The sequence below is a fragment of the Poecilia mexicana genome, unplaced genomic scaffold (assembly GCF_051168715.1).
Source record: "Poecilia mexicana isolate PSO_F unplaced genomic scaffold, ASM5116871v1 scaffold_6, whole genome shotgun sequence".
Classification (NCBI taxonomy): domain Eukaryota; kingdom Metazoa; phylum Chordata; class Actinopteri; order Cyprinodontiformes; family Poeciliidae; genus Poecilia; species Poecilia mexicana.
This window is the reverse complement of record NW_028263375.1, coordinates 1,286,803-1,302,270: the sequence shown is the minus strand read 5'-3', so window position 1 is coordinate 1,302,270 and position 15,468 is coordinate 1,286,803. Positions and strand designations below refer to the sequence as shown.

Genomic DNA, 15,468 nt, shown 5'->3' with positions numbered 1-15,468 from the left:
TTGTTCCATTAAGCGAACCTGGATGATCATGACTGTGATGCGGGGGCAAGTGGGTGGTGGAAAAACAAAATTATCCAAGCGCCGTTAAATTGAAAACTTATTCAGGTTTATTAAATGATCTTGTAAGCAATGACAACAAAAACAGAATGAGTTCTGTCATACAAAGTTATAAGACTCTCTTTGAGAAGAAGTGCACAAGTATTTAGGAGACAAATTCTGAGAACTAGCTTCTCACTCAGTCACTCTGAGAGAAGTTGACTTCTTTATCTGCATCCCTTGCAGCTGCAGAAACCAGCTCTAGCAGATTATCTGTGGACACAGTCATGAGACTTTAGGGACCAAAATTCAACAGTCATAAGACTGTCAAGAAATAAAAATTTTGCATTACATTCCCGTTTTTTATTTATAGTAAACTCTGCTTTTTTAATGTGCAGTGGTAATGATGTAGCTGTGTTTGGACTTTAGTTTTCATTTGTGTATTTTTGAGTACTTCCTTGTTGTTATTTATGTTTGTTAGGTTGAGTGAACTCAACCATTATCCAGTCTGGATAATGACCAGCAGGATATGAATAACAGATATCCTCCCAATCAGAAAGATGTGGAGAACGTTTACAAAACAGAGTGAAACCATATTAGCAAGTCAGGATGTAGCATGTTGATAGACTCCTACCAAAAGCAACTGGCTGCTAAATTTACGGTAATTAAGAAGGTGGTTTGGTAAAAAGCAGGGTATGCATATTTACATAACCAGATTTCTGATGTTTCTCCCTATAAGATTTTAGGTTGTTTTTCATTAGAGTTACACAAGACTATCCATCCATTTTCTGTGCACCCTTGTCCCTAGTGGGGTCGGGAGGTTTTGCTGGTGCCTTTCTCCAACTAATGTTCTGGGTGAGAGGCGGGGTCACCCTGGACAGGTCGCCAGTCTGTCGCAGGGCAACAAAGACACAGACAGGACAAACAACCATGCACACACGTAGGGAGAATTTGGAGAGGCCATTTAACCTGGACAGTAATGTTTTTGGACTGTGGGAGGAAGCCGGAGAACCCTGAGAGAACCCACACATGCACAGGGGGAACATGCAAACTCCATGCAGAAAGACCCTGGGCTGGGAACTGAACCCAGGTTCCTTCTTGCTGCAAGGCAACAGCTCTACCAATTGTGCCACTGTTGCAGCCCTACTCAAGACTATAACAACCGATAATACACTGGGGGCCAAAAACTTCTACATGCTGTTGACATCCAAACTGTAGCCTTATTAAATTTAAATAAGACAATTTCCTAATTATGTAAGAAAATTTTAGAGGTTATAAGTAAATAACAATTACTTGCTATGCCAATTGGCAATTATGAAAGTGACTGTAACACAACAAAAATGCAATAAGTGCAGCCAATATTGTATAATAATACATAAATAGGACTGTACTGCTATTACGGCTGCCTGTTAGCTTAGATTTGGACATTTATCATTTCACAGTTGGAGAAACAATTTCATTGAGTATTGTGACATTTATTTGGTCACATAAAGATCAGTGCTCATCTGATCTACATGGTACACTGAGTTACTGACTGATCAAATGTAATTTATCTAGATTTTATTACATCTGAAATGGTTCAAGTTATGACGTGTTTCTACAGTGTTCCAGGCGTCAGTTTTATATAACCAGAACCTTGTCGTTTAAAAAAGGTGTGGCCCTAACAACAAGACAGAGCTAAATAAAACGTTTTACCAGTTTTGTTTTGAGCAGTTTGACGCTTCACATGTGTTACCTGTGTCACATGTCAGTGTGTTCCTGAACACCTCATGGCTGTTTGAGATCCTGAAGAGAATGACGCAGATTTCCTGAACCGTTTCACTTCCTCAGCCGGGTGCTGTTGGAGAAACCGCCCCTCTTGCTTTCATTTTAACATGGCAATTTCTCTGAAATAACGTAGTGTTCAGAATCACTGCACAGTGAAATGAGACTGAACTGCAATAAGTTCGGCTGTTTTCGGAGCTAAAACCGGTCCGGACTAGGAGGCTAAGCAGCGGTGATCGCTTCAGGGTCTGTATCTCTGTTTACGGTCGTAGTGATTGGGTCAAACTCATTATGTTTTTATTCTATTTTTGGCATTTTGGGATAAGAATCATTATTTTAGCGTAGATGTTAGTCCACATGAGATGATTTCAGGCTTAACGTGTTGTGTTTTTTACTTTCTTCTTTGTTGTTTTTGTTGTTGTTGCTTTTATAACCACACAACAGCAATGTAGGTCAACATTGTATTGCCAAAATTGATGTGGTAAAGACAGGAAAAATTGGCAAAGATAAGAATCTGAACAAGTTGAATACTTTTGATGACGACTGGGTCAGAACTTCTCAGAACCTGCAATTCTGTGAACTAGCGGTGTTACAACGCCCTCTAGTGTCTCTAGAGGGCGTGATTTTTTCCCCCACCTATCAGGCATCTGTAGATGTAAAGCTTTATATTCAATCTTCCTCTCTTTGCCATCTTATTGCATCTGAGGTTCCGTGTGATTGTTTTGTTTAAATCAGAATTATGCTGCTGATTAATGTTTTACGAATAGCAAAACATTTTACTTCATCTGTGCTTATCCAAACTTAAAAATCCATAAATTCTTACAGGTTTTTAAATTGTGTAGTCAACTGTATTTATTCATGATGTGCTTTCAAGCGCTTATCTTTTTACAGATTTATTTCAGCTTTTAAATTCCTCTCACACTTAAGATTCTCAAATCAATTTTTAAATTAGATACATATTACTTGAATAAACCCAAGGCATAGGTTTCAAAAATGAAACCAGTGGAATATGGTGGTGGCAGAGTGACAGAACCATGTCATAAAATCCTGATGGAAAATATCTGATTACTAGTTTATAACTTTAAACTCAAACTCACCAAGACTGTGCAGCAAATCAATGATCAAAAGCAAACTTAATAGAAACCCACATAAACAAAAGCTAAATGAAGGGTTTGGTGTGGCCTAATTAAAATATTATTAAAAGATAAAAAGTAGTTCACTACTCTTTTGACACCTGGTAGCATTCAGCTTTTGATCAGTTTCTTTGTTATACAAACTCAGTTTTGTTATGCTACTGGCCAAAGTCTGGTCTGTTGCTGTTCCACAGAGGGCGACTGACCATAAACAATGGGTCAGGTAGAGGAAGCCAGAGTGTCGTGCCTTGACCTCCTCACGTGCCACAGAGAGCTGCTGGTGTCCACGCTCAGGAGCATTCAGTGCCTCCTGGATAACCTGCTGGCCAACCGCTTCTTCTGCGAGGAAGACGTGGAGATCGTTCAACGAACCGTCACCAAACCAAACCAGGTTGGGTGTCCTGGCTGGGACTTCTTCCATTCCACTCATCTATAAATACACCAAATAACATCTTAAAGTTTCCGTGTTAACATTTTTATTTTCCAGGTGCGCAAAATCCTGGAGCTGGTTCAGTGCAAAGGAGAGGATGCCTGTGAATTCTTTGTTTTTATCATATATAAAATATGTGATGCATATATAGACCTGCAGCCATGGCTAAAAGAGATCAACTACAAGCCAAGCAGAGACATGGAAGAGATGAAAGTGGTGAACACCGACCCTAGTAAGTGGTACAAACACAAATGAATCAATGCAAACTATGTGCTATGACTAAGGCATGTTTCTATTGTTCTGTCCACCCACATTAAGGTCACACTGCTTCAGGACAGTTCAGTCTTGTTGCTTATTAAGCATAATGATATAATTCAAAATAATCCAATCTGACGTATTAATACAACAGTGGCTATCAGGTTTATAAAGTAGAGGATCACATTATCTGCATAGACTCATTCTGAATTCCAAGCTGTATCCCTGAGATGCCTGTATGTGTTCTAACTGATATAGATATTGCACTATGACCAATATTAACATAGTAAAAGGGAATATCTCTACTGAGTACATTTTTCAACATTTCCTGGTTTAAGACATTAGTTGTTTACTGGACATTTCTTTGTATAATGTGAACAGGCAGTATTTGAGAAACTTGCTGTGCTCAAATTTTCCCAAAAATATTGAGTAAATACTCATTTGCTATAGAAGGACTTTAGAACTGGGTGATCTGCTCTATCTTCTTGGTTTTAGTCAGAACACCAGCAGCAGCGTTCTGGATCAGCTGCAGCTGGAGGTTTGATTTTCTTAGGCAGACCTGTAAAGACACCGTTGCAGTAATGTAAAGATAAACGCATGGATGAGTTTCTCTAGATCTTGCTGAGACATTAGTCCTCAAATCCTGGAAAAAATGTAATTTTTCTATCAGCCAACAGAGACTTAATGAATGTGCTTGTCCCTTAAGTCAGCAGGTACTGTGAGAAGCAGCGACATGAGATGAGCCGAGACACCAGTTTCATCATGTCTTATGGGCAGCAAGATGAGACCCGATTGGAAGATCTCTACACAGACACTGTGATGGAGCTGTTCAACGACGCTAATGAAAGCTTAGGCTTCATACAGAGTCTGGACCAGCTTCTTGGAGAAGACGGGGTCTTTAATCCCCAAGGTGAGATCATCTATGTGATGGGGGATGCTGGTGTTGGAAAGTCCATCCTTCTGCAAAAGCTCCAGAACCTCTGGTCCAAAAGGGAGCTGCAGACAGACGCCATCTTCTTTTTCAAGTTTCGCTGTAGGATGTTCAGCATCTTCAAGGAAGCAGAACAGATGTCCCTCAGAGACCTTCTATTCAAATACAATTGTTACCCAGATCATGATCCAGATAATGAAGTGTTTGATTACATCCTGCGCTTCCCTGATAAGGTCGTGTTTACTTTTGATGGCTATGATGAAATTCAGGAGGAAATAGACCTGATGAATGTTCCTGAAGTTGTGTCTCCAGAAGACAAGGCAAACTCCTTACAGTTGCTCCTCAGCTTGCTCTGTGGAAAACTACTTAAGGGCTCCAAAAAAATACTGACGACCCGAACTGGGATTGAGTTGCAAAGTCGAGTCATTAAGAAGAAAGTAGTGTTGCGTGGATTTTCTCCAGACCACCTAAAGACGTACATCAAACTGCAGTTCAAGGAGCAGGAGCACCGGGACCTGGTGTCGGTTCAGCTGGATGCCAGCCCTCACCTTTGTGGCCTGTGTTCCACTCCACTCTTCAGCTGGATTGTATTCAAAAGTTTCCGGCACCTGCATACGATACATGATACCTTTCATCTGCCTGAAACCAGCATCACGCTAACAGACATATTCCTTCTGCTGTCTGAGGTGTTCCTCAGCCGCTTGGCCACCCCCGCTTCTCCCCTGCTGAAGAAAAGCACCCGCTGCACCTCCGAGACATTCAGGGTGGGGCTCAGGCCCCTTGCTGGGTTTGCTAAGCTGGCTTTGCAGGGTTTGGAGAGAGGAAGTTTTCTGTGCAGCCAAGAGGAGATCAGTGAGTGTGGTCTCACAGAGGAGGACATGGCTCTAGGTTTCCTCAGACCCATTAGTGAGTTTGATGCCACTGATGCCCCCGCTACCTTCGAGTTCATCCACATCACCCTCCAGTCGTTCTTGGCAGCATTTGCTCTTGTGTTGGATGAGCAGACTTCTGGCAACTCCATCCTCAAGTTCTTTTCAGAATGCAGCAGGAGGAGAGAACCCTGCTGTCTCCCTTTAGCTTTCTGTACCAGGAGCTTTGTGAAGCCTTGCGAAAAGAGGCCCTCCTCAACAAATGAGCACCTGCAGTTCACAAATCTGTTCCTGAGTGGACTGCTGTCAAAGTCTCAAGCAAGTCTGATGGGACAATTAGTATCTCCTGGTTTATTGAAGAAAAAACGAGCCTTGTTGAAGGCTTACTTGTCCAGTAGCGTCAAGGTCCACCTGGATGGCTTACCCTGTCATACTGCTGATGGATTGAAGAAAGTTCACGTTTTGCCCCACTTTCTTTGGATTCTACGATGCATCTTCGAGACAGGGAGCAAAGACATTGCTAAGATGACAGCAAAAGGCATCACAGCAAGTTTTATCAAGCTGGGCTACTGTAACGTGTACTCAGGTGACTGCACGGCCATAAACTTTGTGCTGCAGCACCGTCAGAAGCACCTGGGGCTCGACATGGACAACAACAACATCAGTGACTATGGGGTGAAGCAACTCCAGCCTTCGTTTTGCAAGATGACAGTTGTGAGGTATGAAAGATGTCTTTTTCACTACAGCTTTCTGTTTGTCCTGTAATGGGCTGACAACCTGTCCAGCATGTGTACCTCACCCGTTACCCATTGACTGCTAAACATAATTTGCAGGACTCAACGTCTCAGGCCCTCTCCACAGCTGGTTGACTTTTCATGAAAGTATAGCTTCTGAGTTCAAAGTGCTATATTGTATTTAACTCATGTAGCAGTAACATTCATGAAGCTGCAGTCTGTGTCATGTTTCTGGGCAGCTTCTTAGAGTTTATTGCCCACGTAGCTCCTTGTATTAACTCTTTCTTTGTTCCAACACAGAGTTAAAAGGGTTTTAGTTTCTCATATAAGTTCAATCTTAAACAAACTTTTGCTCCTGGTGATGATGGCCCAGGCTATCAGTAGATTAAGCCTGTCACAATAAGCAGTTAATCAGTTAAATTGCATGATAAATTAAAATGTTTTATTGTGGCTATTTAAAATCTCTTCCAGTTGTAGTGTGGCGTGTTCTGTTCTAAATTAAAGTTCAATAGTGTTTGGAAGTGCAAACTTACATTATTATGCCATTATCAATATATTACTTGAAAATGGTCTCAAAATGATAATATTATTGTCCAGCTTCGTGACAGGCCTATTTTGCATTTTTTTCTGGAGAATTATTCTCCTTAATAATTCATCTTCTAACATATTTTAGTGCAGTTCCAGATAATTGTTTGTTGATAAAAAATTACAGAAAAAGCAGTTTCCCAGCTCTATAAATGTGGCACGTCACTGTTAGGATCTATGAAGATCATAATTTTAAATGACTACTGATTCAGCTGCTTATATGTTTCACAGAGAGGCAGGTTAGAACGGTGGCCGAGAGCAGAAAGCAGAACAATCACACTTTTTTGTGAGTGTTACTATAAAATCAGGTAAAGAAGGGAAAACACAGTTTCATTAGCTCAACAAAATTATTCTGTGTAGTCTGCAATACAGCTGCAAGTTGGCTCCAAAAATAGATTGTGATTTTTATTCTTTTTTTAAACTGGGTTCAAAAAACTGAAATGTGCTCTTCATCTCTAACTTATACTGGTAGAGTGGCCACCTTTGTCTGCTGTCATTATTTTGACTGTTGGGTCTAAACTGTTCGGTTGTTTTGATTATACTCACACATTAGAATATTCTGGTAGGTTCTGTTTCCTCTGAATCTTTGCATAACGTATGCCAGAGCAACCACAAAAAACACCACATTTATAAACAGATCACTGGTGCTCTCTGCTTAGCGCCACTGTGGAAATACCCTGTGTTTTACTGTCAACTTTGCCCAAAAAGTTGCAATAATTTTTGATTATTTATTTGAAAACCAAATGCAGCAATACAATTACCTAAACATTCCAAGAAATCAATGCTGTAGGAGAAAAATGAGAATCTGTAACCAAAAGAAAAAGTAATTGTGACAAAAAGAAAGTGCAGCATTCTGGTGATGTAGCTTAGCTATCTACTATAGTGGTTAAAACAATGCGAATGTAAATTTACTGATGTTTTAGATTCTGAATGTATTGACTGATATTCAGTCTTTGTCATTTAAAGCTCTGTGTATTTCTTTCCCGTCTTCAGATTGTGTGTCAATAACCTAACGGACAGGAGTATTGAGGTTCTGGCAGAAGAGCTGTGCAAATACAAGGTTGTGAAGGTTTTGGGGTGAGTAACCATGATTCCACATCAGCTTCTCTAATACAAAGCAATATTTAAGCACAGAGCATCTACACCCATGGAACTGTTTCCTATTTCCACCCCGGTCCAATCGGAAATTATAATGTGTTTTATTGTGATTTTTGGAATAGAATAGAATAAATCGAGCAGTGTCGTGAGCTGTAACGGCTGTAAAGTCTAACAACTGATGGGGGGGAAGGACCTGCAGCTTCCAACATGTATTAACATGTACTGGTGTTAGTTATTCCTTAGTTTTCTATGCAAGAAAACCCATCAGATTGCACCAAGTCATTGATTTGCAGCATCCACTCCTCCTGGACAAGAACATGGCAACAGTCTCCTGCATTGTGTCATTGACTTTACAGCAATGCATTATACAGAGCAATGCATTTTCCTCCAGCAGAACCAGAACCTGGATCAGTACAAGCGGCTGTAAGTCATAACTGACTGGAGGTTTGAGAAGACAGAGCAGAGACAAAAGAAGTGATGTAGCTTCTACGCTGATGAAAAGTAAAAAGTAAAAGATAATAATGCCACAATATTCATGTTACTTGGATTTTGATACATCATAACAGCTGTACAGCAACTCTCCACTAGTAGTAATTTTTAATTAAATGCATTTCGTGGATTATTTTTTCCACAGATTTTAGTGTAGAAGGTCTCATCAGTCTGCTGCTGTTTGTAGCTTCCTAATGGTGAGTTTAAAACGGTGAGCGGTGGAGCTCCTCTACACTGAAAAAAAAAGGTGATCCAACTTTAAAAAATTATTTATTACAAGTAATCAAATTGAGTTCTTCCAAGTGTATTAAGTTATCATGTTAAGCAAATGCAAATAAACTAAGTTTGACAAACTTAATTTGATTACATTTAACAAATTAACTCATTTTCTTTTAAGTTGGAGCTCCATTTTCTTTTTTTCAGTGTAGTTTCTGCATCCTCTTCAGCTGGAAATATTCAGTTATCAGTTATATTCAGGTTCAGTTATCTTTTCTTTTATCCAGAAGGTTAGAAGTAGAGGAATCTTCTGTCAACTAGCTGGTCAACATGTGAGGGAGGGGCAAAACGGTGTTGCTCTATCTACTATGTAGGTCAAAACATCTGAGCGGTTATTTAAAGCTGATCGTTTTTCTTTCCTCAGGCTTTACAACAACAACATCACTGATGCTGGAGCCAAACTGGTGGCTCAGATCATTGAAGAATGTCCTCAGCTAGCAGTTGTGAAGTATGTTAAACACCTGAAGAGTTCAACATCTTGCATGATTTTAATAAGAGCAATTTAAATTATTATTATTATTTTTTGGTGTTTAATGCTGTGATTAACATTTAGGATCGGTAAAAACAAGATCACACCTGTGGGTGGGAGGTATCTGGCCAGGGCGGTTAAGAAGAGCACTTCCATATTCGACTTGGGGTAAGTTCATCAAAGTAGAACTAAATATGGATTAAATGTTCACTAGATAACACTGATGTTGTCCTCTAGGATGTGGGGCAACAGCATCGGTGATGAGGGAGCGGAAGCTTTTGCAGAAGCCTTGAGGAATCACCCACGTCTCACCAACCTCAGGTAGCAGGAAAGGCCAGAAACAGAGCAGTTCCTCACAGGGTGATCCAAACACACACAAGTACAGTTTGTTTTTCTCTGTGCTCCAGCCTGGCAGCCAATGGCATCACATCCAGTGGAGGGAAGTGTCTGGCAGAAGCTCTGAAGGAGAACACAGTCCTGAGGATATTCTGGTATGGAAGTTCATGAGTTTAACCTGTTAGAGCAAAGTGCTATTCCAGTGTTTCTGGAACTCCTGATCATTTATGGAACTTCTTGTAGTATTGGGGACGTCTGTGCTGCTGCTACAAGTTTAGTAATGAGGCTGAATAGCTTCAATGATAGGCTAACTCCTTTTAGCATAACAATAGTGAGGATGTTAACAGAGAGTATTTGTCCTCTGTGAAATGGGTTGAAAGGCCATTCATGAAGAAGCAGCATAAAATCCAGATTACAGTTTGGAATGGTAACACTTTATTTGAAGGGGGGTGAATAAGACTGTCATGACACTGTCATAAACATGACATAACACCTGTCATGAACATGAATAAGCCTTCATGAATATTTATGACTGTTGTCATAAAGCGTCATTCGGTAAATTATGACACTTTTAATACAAAGTTGACATTATTCAAAATGTCTTGACATTAACCAGGAAATCGTTACTGTTTAAACTTTACCTTTAATAACATAAAGTTACCTGATTTTTAAAGTGCAATCAGTAATACTTTTATAACAAATTTATATCAGTAATGATTTCTTGGTTACTGTCAAGATGTCATAACAAAGACATTTTGAATAATGTCAACTTTGTATTAAAAGTGTCATAATTTACCGAATGACGCTTTATGACAACAGTCATAAATATTCATGAAGGCTTATTCATGTTCATGACAGGTGTTATGTCATGTTTATGAAAGTATCATGATAGTCTTATTCACCCCCCTTCAAATAAAGTTTTACCATTTGGAATTACGGAATTCCAGCAAACCCAAAATGTTTGACCCAAGTCACACAGTCTAAAAGGCAATTCCACCAAATTCCAAGAAAATTGATTAAAAGTTCTAATTTCGAAGAAATGAATAAAAATATCTTTCTCAATATTTTATTAAAAAAATGTAAGTATCTTTTTAAATCCAAACTGACCTACTGTCAGATGGTGAGGAAGAAAAGGTTCTGTGTCCTTCATACAGTTTGTGTAACTGTGTGGTCTAAAGCCAGACATGAAGCTCACGGTGAGGCCGGCTGTGTTTGTCTCAGTGTTTCTTGTTTCTTATCTTCTGCAGGTTGGTGCAGAATGAGATGATGGACGATTCAGCTCCGCAATGGGCCGAGTTAATCCAGGCCGACACTGGACTGAGCCACCTCTGGTGAGGAAGCCAGCCATGCATGAGAGCAGTGTCACTGTAATGACTCGGACTGGACTCGTGCCGCTGCTGCCGGTCGGCCATCGCTTGTGAGAAAGTCACCAACCGACTGTGTTTATCTGTCTGCAGGTTCATCAACAACAAGTTCACAGCTGCTGGGATCCAACACTTTGCTGAAGCGCTAGCTACCAACTCCAAGCTCAAGGAGATCTGGTGAGATTAAACCACCTTTGGACCCACTTTGGGTGCTCAAAGTGGGTCCTCGAGGGCCGGCATCCTGCATGTTTTTGTTCTCTCCCTGGTTTAACACACCTGGATCAAATGATGGCTCATTAGAGCAATAAGAAGAACATTGACATGCTGAAAAGGTTGTTACTACCACCAGGGAGAGAATTAAAACACGCAGGATGCCGACCCTCGAGGACCGACTTTGGGCACCACTGATCTAAGGGTTTATGTCGGTTTGTTCACTTATTAAAACAACCTACAGCTTCACGCTCTGTGTGATCAGCTCAGTGTGGTTCATAAAAAAACATTGTGGGTTTGGTGTGGATAATATCTGTTGTAAGATCAACATGGCTGGAACCTGATGATGGTTCCCTCCACAGTAAGGAGGAAACTGATTGTTGAGGTGCAGTCATGCGTTTCTTCACACATAAGCAGTGGCATAGCAATAAGAGCAGTCAAACAGTACATATTTACTTAGTGTTGCAAAAATGTTTGACCTGGATGTTTGAATCACTGCGATCTCTCCAGGATACAAAGTCTTTCAGTCTGGTTGTTTTACACTCCTGAAGGAGAAAAGGTTCTGTTTGACCTGAGCGTGATCACAGGTGATGAAGCTGCTACCATCGATTTCCTCTGTAAATGTATTACTAATATTTCTATCAACATGAAGCTTATGGTATAAATGTTTACACCAGATGCCAGTAATAACCTAAGTTATCAACTCAGACATAGAAATCAAAGCAAATGCCTCCATAAATGGCATCATGTTTTAAAACGTGTTATGATGTAAAACAGGCACAAAGAAACCAGTTGAAATCTGTTTGGAACATGTTTCTATGTGCAAATCAATATTATGAAGTGTGACATTAACTGATCTATTTGAAGTTTTGTCATAACCAAGTATGACACAATTACTGCTTCAAAACATAATAATAGTAAAGGTTAAACAGGCATCTCTAAACTTTTAAATGATTTTATTTTTATTGTTTTTATTATATGAGATATCTGTTGTCAATTGGCCTCATGTAAATAAACTGGATTGGACTAAATGTTATGGAAGACTGCTGACCAAGAGGCTAAGCAACATTTTGCTTTTGAAACTTTTAAAATTTGGTTAAAATACATACATATTAAAGTTTCATAGTGAGTGTAAACATATCATTTCAGAACACTGATACTTTTGCATTAAAATAAATTCAAGCTAAAGTGATATCAGTCCAATCAACTTTGAGCAGTGTTTGGTTGAGAACCCATTGTCTCTCTGTGTGTGTGTGTGTGTGTGTGTGGGGGGGGGTGTGTTTGTGTGTGTGTGTGTGTGTGTGTGTGTATGAACTGTATGTCTGATGGCTCTTGTTTCCACAGCGTGAAAGGAAACCAGCTGTCTGAGGAGGAACAGAAGCGGTTTGAGTCAGACAAACGACTCCTGTTCCACTGACAGGATCGCTGTGCTCTTCAAGGATCAGAAACACAAACATGTTTTCTGCTGCTGCTCTTCAACCAACTCAACAACATCACTTCCTGTTGTCCACGAGTTGAGCAGGATGGACACTGTGTTCACAGAACTGCACACACACACCAGTGCTATGTTCACAGCACTGGGATTCAGTTGGGATGTAGTTTCTGATGTGAACCAATATGCTTCAGAAACATCAGTACACTCTGAACATGATGTTCTGGAATCAAAATGTCTGCATGTCAGTCATCATCAACTCTCTGATAAAGGGATCGACAACTAGTTGAACCTGTTGGCCAAAATATGTTATAATTTTCCTAAAAGCATTGTGGTATGTAAAATCTCATAATTACTTAAAAAAAATTGTATATCCTAGTTATATTTTTCACCTACATAGCTCATCATTTTTTCAGCTGCGCTATGCATGCTGGGCCGATGATGTGGGCAGGTTATATGGAGTCGAGCCTTTAAACTAAACACAAGAAGTCAAGGGCAGAAAACATCTGGGTTGGGGAAAACTGTCTTGAAGTTTTGATGTGCAGCTATACACAAAATAGATATCTGGTGTATATCTATCTTGTGTATACAACATCATCTGTTGTATTTGTTTTAACAGATGTTGAAACAAATGTGATTGGCTTGTGGTATACTGTTTACTATGTTAGCTAGAGCTAACACCATTAGGAGTTGGCATGAAATCAAAAATGGGAAGATAATGAATGGATGTTTTGCCTGACAATGATTCATTTTTACATCTCTGTAACACACACACATTTTTTATTTTTTTCCCCAGTGCTCATCGTGCACAGCCTGAGTTAGAAACTGGAGCTCTTTGCAGCTAATGCTCTTTTTCTGTGTTACCATTAACAGGCAGCGGCAGCACAAACACCAGCTTTTTCAGCCGACTCTCTCCTGTTCGGTCTTCCTCATTTTGGTTTCCCCTCATCGTTTTTGCATCACCTTTTATTTCAGCGCTCCGGTTCAAATTGAAAGGGCTAATCTTTACGCATTGCTCAAAAAACACAGTTTTGGCTGGACAGCGCTGTAGCACATAGCATACTCTTCTACCATGGTGACATCTGTGTGACAATATTTTATTTAAATATGTGAAAAATGCCTCTCTATGTCTATTGCTGCAACTAACCGTGGATCCCTTTAAGGGCCCAACATATGGGGGGCCAGGAGGGACATTATTAGAGACTGATGGAGATAAAATTGAACTCTTTCTCACAGCCTATTGAAAACCTTAAATACAAACTAGTGAAAACTCTTCATACAAACTTCAGATCCTTTAATATAACTAGAATAACTATTTTATGAATATTCATTAGTTACTGATACAGAATCCTTGACATGGACAATAAGTATGAAGTCACCTTATGGTTTTGAAGAAGGTCTACTTCAAAAATAATTTATTGAATATCTCCTACTGAATTGGACATATTTATTTGAAACAGTAAAACGGTTATCAAAACAATTTCACATATTACATTTTAATGTTTTCTTGCATGAAATTGATTGATTGTACTTTTACAACAAAGTTAAGTTACAATACAAGGATTTTATTTTATTTTTTCAGAGTAAGTGCTACATTATGAAAAACCTCAATACAACTGAATTCATGGCTGAACTGCAAATCCATCTTGGAACTCAGAAAGGATTACCTAGACCTTCCTGTTTAAATAAAACCACTTTTTGTTTAACCAAAGTGCCTTCAACTGAATCCATCAGAAAATATGTCACTAGTCTGTATGAGAGTTCTTCATTAATCTCTGTTTAAGGTTTTCAGTGTGCTGTGTTCCAAGCATTCAGTTTCATTTGTGTCTGTTTTAGCTAATTCTGATTAATGTCCCCATAGCAACGTATTTGTATTAGCCTAGTGATTTCCTTTGTGACATGTTGCAGACACAAACTCAGTTCATCTGCTGGAAATTCTCCAGGATTACAGTTTTTCTTTGGTCTTAATCTGTCATGTTTCATGTGAGAGAAATTACCTGTGAGTTTCATTCCATGTCTGACTTTTACATGAAATAGGAACCGGTCACAGTGAAAAAACAAAACAAAACAAAAACCAAACAAGAAACATGCCAACTTCCCTGTAGAATATACATTTTGGTTTTGTTCGAATACGGTTACATCTGACAGGAAATAATTTCCTTTATAATTACTGGTATTGCTGATAGTGGTTGGTTCACAATTGTGCACATCCTTTACTTGGCTAAATCATATTTGGTTCAGTTCAAAGCTTTCTGTCTTCTTTGGCCTTGAACATCTTCACCCACGTCTACCTCAAAGGTTCTCACAGTCAGGATAGTGAGGACGTCTCTGGTCCACGTCGCCCCACAGACGCATGTTTAGTTTACATCCATCCTCATCTTAAGGCAAAGTCTGTCTGTAGTAAGGGCAGAACCAGAGCGGCAGAAGGTAGCTTCCCTAATGCATATGAAGATAATTTTAATAATGTAAGAAATTTTACAAAGGAAGATTTACCAACTGATTGTTTACTTCCATTCCTTGTCAGGTTGGTTGCTTGATTACTCCAGGAGGATCAGTATCAGAGGATAGTTTTTGTCATACTGAACATCACATATTTTGTTATCACTCTGTACCATTCAAGTATTTATTCGTCATTTTGTACACAATAAAAAAATATTGAAATGAATGTTACTGGAGTTCTCTGGTTCCTTCATGCCTTTGTGTTTATGGTCCAATAAAATGAAATTCACTCCCATAAATTAGAAAGAGCCCATGTTTAGGTATTTTCAACTGTAGTTTTGACAATTGGTAGGTCAGATCATCGAAAGGCAACAGTAGCTCCAACAATCGGACTCACCAAAGTATACATTCCATCGCTGAACACCCAACACATTTAGCCAACCTGAATGTCGATGATGACCATGTCCTTCCCTTTATAACAGTATACCCATCTTCTGCAGACTTCTTCCAACAAGGAAAAATTCCACGTCATGATGCTTACAGCGTCTCAAACTGGTTTCTTGAACATGACAATGATTCGCTGTCCTCTGGCCTCCACAGTCACCAGAACATCATTAG

At 39.5% G+C, this 15,468-nt stretch overlaps 1 protein-coding gene across 1 annotated transcript; it reads left to right on the top strand.

Annotated features, from left to right (window-relative positions):
- The first annotated feature begins 1,692 nt into the window (after positions 1-1,692).
- Positions 1,693-15,076, top strand: nod1 (nucleotide-binding oligomerization domain containing 1). Its single transcript, XM_014986316.2, has 12 exons — positions 1,693-2,046; positions 3,128-3,324; positions 3,421-3,595; positions 4,325-6,137; positions 7,731-7,814; positions 8,965-9,048; positions 9,154-9,237; positions 9,307-9,390; positions 9,477-9,560; positions 10,653-10,736; positions 10,863-10,946; positions 12,324-15,076. The coding sequence occupies exons 2-12, from the start codon at positions 3,148-3,150 to the stop codon at positions 12,394-12,396; spliced, it is 2,826 nt and encodes a 941-aa protein (XP_014841802.1). The 5' UTR covers positions 1,693-2,046; positions 3,128-3,147; the 3' UTR covers positions 12,397-15,076.
- The last annotated feature ends 392 nt before the right edge of the window (positions 15,077-15,468 follow it).

Excerpts from the sequence above, each read along its gene's own strand:
- nod1 (XM_014986316.2), top strand. The coding sequence starts at position 3,148 with ATGGGTCAGGTAGAGGAAGCCAGAGTGTCGTGCCTTGACCTCCTCACG. Across the intron at positions 9,238-9,306 it reads ACTTCCATATTCGACTTGGG|GATGTGGGGCAACAGCATCG; the intron begins GTAAGTTCATCA and ends GTTGTCCTCTAG. Across the intron at positions 10,947-12,323 it reads TCCAAGCTCAAGGAGATCTG|CGTGAAAGGAAACCAGCTGT; the intron begins GTGAGATTAAAC and ends TTGTTTCCACAG.